General features: G+C 30.3%; 1 protein-coding gene across 1 annotated transcript; it reads right to left on the reverse strand.

Moving 5' to 3' along the window:
- Positions 1–3068: 3068 nt before the first annotated feature.
- LOC141546981 (olfactory receptor 10AG1-like) lies at positions 3069–3992 on the reverse strand. Its single transcript, XM_074275236.1, has one exon. It carries the CDS (start codon positions 3990–3992, stop codon positions 3069–3071), a length of 924 nt encoding a protein of 307 aa, XP_074131337.1.
- Between the last annotated feature and the right edge of the window lie 5813 nt (positions 3993–9805).

The raw sequence follows: 9805 nt of genomic DNA on the forward strand, positions 1-9805 counted from the left end.
GATTGTTAACAAACACTTAAAATATGAATGAAAAATCTAAAACAAAAACCCTAAAATATCAGTTCACATCCAACAAACTTACAAAACTGTCACTAAATTATAAGAATGTTGAAGTGATTGCTAGAAGATAAAAGACATAATACATTTTTAGATATATAAAATTTCCCCACCATTCCAAATATAATATAAAATTTTGTTATGAAAATCATAAAACTATTCTTACTGATACAAAATAGAGATTCAAAGAGTTTTTTAAAAAGTCATAATGTTATGTTTCATCTTGCTTATAATATCCCATACATCATTTCTTGACAAAAATGAAAGCGTAGATGGCATTTATTTTGATTATATCCTTAAATTAAACAAAAATTTATAAAAGAGTTCACATGTTGCAGGGATCAGATCAGTTCATCTTCTGGTTCAAAATTAGTAAATGTTTAAGAATCTTAAAAAAAGTGGGTGCAATAAGCAGATCCAAAAGCAAAACAAAGTATGTATTCAAAGTAGAATTTGAGCCAATAATATTAGAACTATATTTAAATTATTTTATTTAAAATATCTTTACACATATTTATTTGAACATATAAGTAAATATTTATAGGATTGATGAGAGTTACGAAAGGGGGAACCCCTTTTGGGTCAGTGAAAGGATAGTCCCTTGATGGTGCAGAATCCCCTGTAAAGGAATTTACATGCCTGAAAACCTAGATTGATAAAAAAGGTTTATTGTAGGGATTTGGAAGTAAAGTTTAGTTACTAAAGTTGAGGGTAGAGGTAAAAGAGCACCAGAATAGGTCCAGTGGGCAGAAACCCTTGACATGACTGACATAAGGATGCCATGCTTAGGACTTCTGCAAAGTGTGGACTCCAAAGTCGCCCCTTTTATAATGGGGGCTCTTGGTGATCTTAAAGGTGGGTCGAGTCCCAAGCTCCTGGTGGGCTTTTAGATAAGGAAGGGTTTTGTAGGGTTTGTGGAAACCTGATCAGATAGTGGGGGGCTGGCAAAACCCAAGCCAGCTCAGATCTAGTGGGGGCTGTGGAAAACCCAGATGTGTTAAAGGGACCTCAACCCCCATCAGGCTTAATATATAATATGATTTATAAATTATTTTAAATTTATTTAATTATTAAATTATTAAAAATTAATTAAAATAAATTATTTTAAAAACATTTCATTAGAGCTACATCAACAGTGCTTGCATTCAAAAATCTTTTTTTTTTTTTTTTTTTTTTGGTAAAATACTGGTAAGTTTTTTGACTGTCACTAGATGGTAATTTAGTTTAAGAAATACACAGAAAAGCCTGAAAAAATTTTTAAACATTTTTTTACGAATTCATTGTAAATAGAGAATTGTTAACAATAAAAGCTATAAAAGTCTTTGGTGACATAAACTGTGCCATAGAAGGCAGAATTAAAGATCTCATATTTCTGTACACTTGGTCAGACCACAAGAAATCAACGTTCCATTCTTCATTTCACTTTTAAGAAAATAAACGAGTATCTAAAAGAAGATAAAGAGGGAAATATAGGGTTTCAAGATATAGTTTTGAGTGTAGACATTAGAGTGGTTAACTTAGAAAAGACTGAAGTGGAGAGTGAGTTATCTTTATGAATTTGAAAGTATTTGATATGAAAATATATAATTAGACATTTTAAGTTTGACCCAAGAGAGTGTAATGAATATGGAAATTTTTAGAATTTAAGAGAGATAGTTTTAGGTTATATGTAAAGAAGACATTTCATAACAAATTGAATTACCCAGAAAGGAAATGGACTACTTTGGGTTGAAATGAGCAATAGGCTAAATGCATATATTTTAACAAAACTTTTGTGAAAGATATGACAGTATCTGTAGAAAAGTGTTTTTCTTTTTTTTTTTTTTTAGAAAAAAATTAGAAAAGATTCACAGAAAAAAGAATCCTCCTTCCAGAGAAGGATTACAATTGAGAGACAACAGGACCTTTACATTTTGGTGCCCAACATGGGACAAAGACTTTTATTTATCCTGGCCAGAACTTATTCTGAGCCCTTCAGAGGATCTAGCCGGGACCTACACCGAATTCCTATCATAAAAATGAAGAACCCATTATGTTATTAATTATAACCATAGCATGATTTACCTATTTCTAGATATTTGTGTAAAATGCTATTTCCTCATTAAACTCTATGTCTTCTGTATTTAGTAGACATTCAAGAGACTCAGAATGCACTTAGGAGAGGATAACCTTTCCATTATTCCAGAATTTTTTAAATCATGTAGAAAGAGAACAGTTTTAAATGAAAATATACAGTGATTTACTCTAAAAATACATAGTTAATCTAATAAGCAAACAAAGCCAATGGCGCTATGGTGATGGAAATGAAATTTAAAAATTTCAAGATTCCTTAACTTATTCTTGCAAACAAATTAATCTTTATATTTTTCTGTATCTATTTCTCTGTGTTTTTTTTTGTTTGTTTTCTGTAACTCCTTGTCACTCTTTATGCCTGAACTACTGAATCTCTTCTCTTCTCTCTCTCTCTCTCTCTCTCTCTCTCTCTCTCTCTCTCTCTCTCTCTCTCTCTCTCTCTCTCTCTCTCTCTCTCTCTCTCTCTCTCTCCTCCCTCCCTCCCTCCCTCCCTCCCTCCCTCCCTCTCTCCTCTCTCTCTCTCTCTCTCTCTCTCTCTCTCTCTCTCTCTCTCTCTCTCTCGTCTCTCTCTCTCTCTCCCTCCCTCCCCCTTTATCTCTCCATTTTTTGTTTTTGTATCTGTCTCCACTCCCCCACTTTACAGCCCACAATTATAGCTACTAGAAAGGTGTAGAAAACATTCTATGATTGAATAAGAAGTATTTGTTGATTTTGGTTATCAATTAAGTAACAGCAAATTTTGTCAACATCAATCTAGCAAAAGAAAGTTGCAATTTTAGGTAGGTGTCATTTTTCAAATAAAATCTCTTGAGGGGCTCTCATTTGCATGTATTTTCAGTGCAATGGAAAAATAAAGAGATGGTCATTTTTTGTAGGAACCATGAAATGAAAAAAGAGAATATGATTTCTTACACCTTTACTACTTGCTTCATGAAGCATTACTTATGAAGCAGTTTTCTCAGTGCAGCGATGACATCTTTATTTCTCAGGCTGTATATCAGGGGGTTAAACATTGGAGTTACAGTGGTATAGAAAAGAGCAAATATTTTGACAGATCCTTCTGAGTGACTGGATTTTGGCTGGAAATACACAATACTTCCAGATCCATAGAATAAACCTACAACCATGAGGTGGGAGAAGCAGGTGGAGAAGGCTTTGGATCTTCCTGCAATTGATGGCAATTTCAAGATGGTAGTTATGATTTTTACATAGGATGCAAGTATCAATAAAAAGGGAGTTAGAATGAATAGCTGAGCAACAACATGGACAGAGACCTCTATCTTATATGTGTCCCCACAGGCTAATTTGAATAAAGGTGGGGCATCACAAAAAATGTGATTGATTTTATTAGGACCACAAAAGTTCAGAGAAAAAATCTGGTATGTCTGCTCTATCAATACTGGGACCCCAAGCATCCAAGAAGCCACAACCAGTTGGACACATGCCTTGTGATTCATGATGAGAGGATAGTAGAGAGGCTTACAGATGGCCACATAACGATCATAAGCCATAACTGCTAGGAGCAAACACTCTGCCACCCCCAGAATAAAAAAGAAGCAAGTTTGTACAGCACAGGCAAAGAACGAAATAGTTCTCTTCTGGGTCCAGAGATCTGCCAGCATTCTAGGCAGAGTGACTGATGTGTAACAGATCTCCAGAAAGGAAAAGTTCCCAAGGAAAAAATACATGGGTGTTTGAAGACCTGGGTCAATTTTGGTTAAAAAAATGAGGAGGCCATTTCCTATCAGTATACTTATATAGATGCTTAAGAAAATCACAAAGAGAATCCCTTGGAGTTTAGGAAGATCAGAAAATCCCAGGAGAATGAAATACCCCACAGTTGTGAGATTGTGCCCTGCCATTGTGTCCTTCTTTGGCCTGTGAAAAAAATAAATTCAAAAGTAGCTAATCACTTTTCTTTTGTGGTTCCTTCCTGGGTTTAATATATCATGTTTTATTCTCCCTCCTTCAAATTCTATGTTAAATCTGTTAAGATACTCTCTAATTTTTTTTTTTTTTTGGAGGTGGGGGGGAATCATTAAGTGATTCAGTAAGTGTATATAAAGTATTTCCTAGCTACCAAGCACCATGGGTATTTGTATGGAATTATGGAAGCAAAGATAATTATCTTAAGGTATAAAACTATCTTTAATTCCATATAATTCACTTATAATATAGCATAGCCAAAACAACATACTTTGAATTGTCCCAAGCAGGATATCCCTTACTGCTTACTGCTTTGTGCGCGCATGTGTGTGTGTGTGTGTATGTGTATGTGTATATATATATATATATATATATATATATATATATATATATATATATATATATATATATATATATATATATATATATGTATGTATATATATATATATATGTATGTATATATACATATATATAAATATTTATGTATATCATTGTGCACATATGTATATACATATATAAACATAACTACATATAGAGACATAGACATTTATAAATATATACACACAATATATACAAATATATACACAATATATACAAATACTTATATACACATATGCATACATTTGTATGAACATATACATATGCAAACAAATATACATCTATATACTTCCCTTTCCTAGAAAATTTTCTTTAATTTTCTTGGCTTATCCAAATCCTATCATTTTTTTTTAAAGTCCACCTTATAGCCTCCCATTTTCCTGAGTGAAATTTTCTGGCCAAACCCAGTTGTACACGTTTTCTTCTTTTCTTGAATTATAATATTATAAAGTCCATACTAGACATTTGTTACTTAGTAAATGCCATTTGTTTTACTTGAGTGTTTTTTCCCCATATGTAAATCCCTTACCTACTATTGTGTTCTAAGCATCTTAAAGACCAATACCATGCCTCATCTAATTTCATCTCTTTAAACTTTGTCCTATATATAGTAATATTCAATAAAAATTTGTAAAGTGGAACAAATTTCCTTTAAGATTAGACTTCAAGAATATTTGCTCAGCTAAAATATTTATTTTACTGAAAAATATTTAAAATTCTCAATTTAGAGATTAATTCCATATAGATAACAAATTAGCACATTTTAATATTTTATCATTCATCAAGCTAGAGTCTCATTTTCCAATTTCAAATGGAAGCCTGGCAAGCTCATTCCCACTTTGACATTCACATGAGTTCTGTTTGTTGGAAGAATGAGACAGGTAAATTGGTAAATTAAAAGATTTCATGTGTTTAAACATAAGTAATAACTGGAACATAGCCCAGATTTAATTGCTCCATGTAGGCAGTGCAAGATAATCAGGGGGCATCAGGAGAGTACTAGGCTCTTTAAAGATGCTAAAAGAGGACTAATAATAATAATAACAGAAATAATGAAAGAAGTTATGAAGCATTCATCTATATCTAGCTAGCTAGCTATTTCACACACATATATGTATGTGTGTAAATATATATATATATATATATATATATATATATACATACACACATATATAGACATACAAACATAATGTTACATTGCATGCACATATATGGATGCATTAAGGTACATACTAATATATACACATAAATGAATTTATACATGCATATATGTACATATTTATGTGCATATATAATTTTACTTTTTAAAAGAAAATATTCCTGACCTCAACTTACTGCTTCTGCAGTCAGTTTAGATCTTTCAGTTTGGATACATGTCACAATAGAGGAAAAATTGGCTCTAGATTCAGAAGATGGATTCAAATGCCCAAACTTAATCTTATTATTTATTATGCAATTAATAAGTAATGTATCATTTCTGATTCTCATTTTCTTTATCTGTAATTTGAGGAGTGAGCTTTGAGATTGTGCCCATATTTAGATTTAGATCTTATGTTTAGATTAAGAAATATGCCAATTTCCTCTCTCATTTTTTTTTATTTGCTTGTTTTATATGTGCAGTTATTTACCTATCAGGTATCCCTATTTTTGTGTCAATGAGTAAGAAGTTAGTATATACTTTAACATTGGTAGAAAAAGTTGACTGACCTTGATTCCTATTTCTGGCTTTATCACTCACAGATTTTATGGTCAAGCTTGACACATTTAATTTTCTGTGGGTTAGCCTGCTTTTAAGTTCTATCAAATTGTTACCAACACTGTCTGTCCCAAAGGTTAATGTCAAGATTACTTCAAAGAATATATGTACAACTATTTTAAAATTGCAAAATATAATAGAACATCAACAACATTATTAATATTAGTGTTGCTATTTTCTTTAGATGAATTTTAAAGGCAATCAACCAATTCAAATGGCAATGGTGATATTGTTCTTTATAATATTCTTACTTTATGATTATAGAAAGCATTTCTTTGTGAAAAAGCTTTTATGTATATGATTGTACATATTGGATGTTTACCTATCCTTCCTATCCTGTCCATAGGAAGACTGATTAAAAAAAAAACAAAAAAACAATTGACACATTAAAAACTTTTCATATGCTTTGTTAAATATATGCAACCTAATAAAGGGCTTGCTAAACTTTTTTTTTTTTTTTTTTTCCCCCCATTTGTCATCCCTTTAGGCCTGAGAAATTTTCATATTATCCCATCTTGAAACTAAGCTGAGGTGTTTTTGACATCATTTGTGCATGAAAGTGCAAAGTATGCATGTTTTGTGTTCAGAACCAAGACTATAATGAAGTCACATGATGCAACATGGGCTAGTGCTACCAGAAATATCGCAGATTTAGTACATATTTGATTTTGGATTAATTTTTGGTCATTGAGTTCTGAAGCCTTTTACTGTTGTCATATTTTCGCAATAACTATATTCAGTTTTATGACCACATAAGAGGTAGCAATGCACAGTATAAGAGCTTTGACCTAGATAGCATGCCTTGAATCTATTAACTTACTAATCACATCAAGAGAACATAAGCTAGCTCATTAGAAGCTGTTCTTAATGAAATCATAAGTTTTTTTGAAAATGACACTTTAGTTTTAATGTGTTCAATAATTGTTACTGTAGTAATATTTCACACATTTTCCCCAGAAGTTAAAGTTGAATTTGCTAACATATAGTATACAGCTTCAGTGTTTTCTATACTTTCAAAAGAGAAAGTATTTGATTTTCTAAAATATTTTATTATTTCTAAAGTCCCTAAGAGATCCTTCAGAAATAACTGTGTTGATTATTATTAATAATATAAGACTCTTATTTTTTTCTAATCTTGTGACACAATCTGTCACATTATGTACACACATATCTATATCTATATCTACATATCTATTTATATCTATATCTCTATCTATCTATCTATCTAAATATATATATATATATATATATATATAGAGAGAGAGAGAGAGAGAGAGAGAGAGAGAGAGAGAGAGAGAGAGAGAGAGAGAGAGAAAGAGAGAGAGTGAAATAGATTCAACAATATTTTTTGGGCTCCTCAGCCACATTCACCAATTGAACTTAGAACCATATAGACACTTAGAACTTAAGTGCTCATCCTTAACACTATCATTTTTAATTTGGGGGGGGGTCTTAATTTAAGTACTGTATATGGTGAATTATAGGCTTGGTCTACATAATCTCAATGCCCATTCCTCTTTTGGATCTAGGATCCTATTATAGGGATTGTTAATATTTTTGTTTACATCATGGAATTTTCACAGTCTATAAAATTATTTTTGAATTACTCAGAACAATTTTGAGAAATATATAGAAAATTTCAAAAATCATATTTTAATAATTATCAATATATTTTAAGAGATTATATATTATGTGGTTTTTTAAAAACAATTTAAACATAGTTAAGTTAAAGTTATTTTTAAAAGCATGTATTGACTATCTAGGAATAGAATACAAAAAGAGTATCATGTCAGACATATACAATTTGTTTTTAATTTTTTGAAAAAATATTTAAATTCTGATCCAGAAATATTTAAATTAATGTGACACACACAAAATGTAAAATTATGAAGCAATGTTAGTATCCTCAAAATTTTTTTTGCAAGAAATCTGCAGTTGCTCACTATTCATAGAGTTTTCTTTTTAAAATTTGACAAATGATTTTCTATTTCCTCTTTAATTTTGTAAAATACTTTTTTAACATTCATTTTTTATGAGGGTATTAGACACTTTTTTTTTTCTCTTCCATATCATCTGTTTAGCAAATTTATCTATTTTATAATTCTTAAGGTTAAATTACAGACTTTAAATTGAAAGAGTTACCTAAATCATGTGGTTAAAAATATTTACCATTTAAACCAAATAGTGGCTGAGATTTGTCATTTTAAAATAGTCCAGGTGATGTCTTTTTACTTTTACAAAGTAAACATGCATTCACTAAATGGTGTTCTACTACATAGAACTCTATTGTCTTTCAGGATGACAGACAACCAAAAGTATATGGGATCTAAATCAAAACAAAATAATAAAGGAGCTCTCTACTCAAAGCATTTCTAGAAGTGGTTAGCAATTTCCTAAACTATTAACAGGAAGACATTCATTTTAAAGTTAATTTTATAAATGAAGCCCTTTTGATTGTTGATACTTTTTAATTGTGCTACATTTAGTTTTAATTTTTTAAATCAAATTATCCAATGACATATTATTTTTCATAAAATAAACTACAATGTGAATTTATTATTATTATTTTTTGAAATATAATTTCAATTTGGAGGAATTATTATAAAAAGATGAAACAGTCATTAAGATAAAATACTTTTCACTTTAATAAATTATAATTAATACATTGAGATGATAATTTGAAAAAAATTTGAATGATCAATGAGAGATGTTTATAATTTAGTAACTAATAATGGAGTACTAGAATACACATAATTCCTATAGAATTGATACTCTGAAGACTTTAGATGAAAATAAATGAGACAAGTTCACCAAAAACAGGTAGGAAATAGGATTATCATCCTACATAATCTAAACATGAGAGTAATTTATCCCAAACCATGTATATCTATAACATAAAATAGTTTTCAGTAAAAAAAAATAAAGTATTTAAATACTTTATTAATTTATCAAAATTATCATTAGCTGTTATAACAAGTATAATCAGTTTTATCTAGGAATTTATCATGAAGTTGAATCCACTGGAACCTCATTGACCCTCACTATTCATTTCATAACTTCTCTTACAGCATTTGTGTTGTTTACCTGTGTTCCTGATTTTTATTTCCTGTTCTGACATACTTTTTTTTTTATTCTTTTATTATATCTCTGAGGTCTACTTTTGTCCCTAATTTTTTTTCCATATCCATATTATGATAGAAATCATTCTATCTCACATTTCCAACATGTTCCACTAATTGCTCATAAATCTATATGATTAGTCCTAATCTCACATCCAAGCTTCATCCTTTTCTTTCTGTGAGGTTTATGAATTTCTGAATTTCCTTTGTTAAAAAGAGTAACCTCAAAGTCCGAACACAGTTTTTGATCTTCCATCAAACTTTTCCCTCTTCTCAATTATCTCCTGTGCTATTATTATGACACTTATGAACACCACTAAATTGATACACAGAAAGAGGTAGAGAGAGAGAGAATGAGAGAATGAGAGATTTTAACCCTAACAAATGATCAATAACTCTAAAGTTTGTTTCTATAATGCTACTAATAATGAGTTTCAGTCTTTAAAGGGCCCTTTTTCTGCTTTTTCCAAAGATGTAATCCAAATCCAAATCCAAA

Source organism: Sminthopsis crassicaudata, chromosome 6, assembly GCF_048593235.1.
Source record: "Sminthopsis crassicaudata isolate SCR6 chromosome 6, ASM4859323v1, whole genome shotgun sequence".
NCBI lineage: Eukaryota > Metazoa > Chordata > Mammalia > Dasyuromorphia > Dasyuridae > Sminthopsis > Sminthopsis crassicaudata.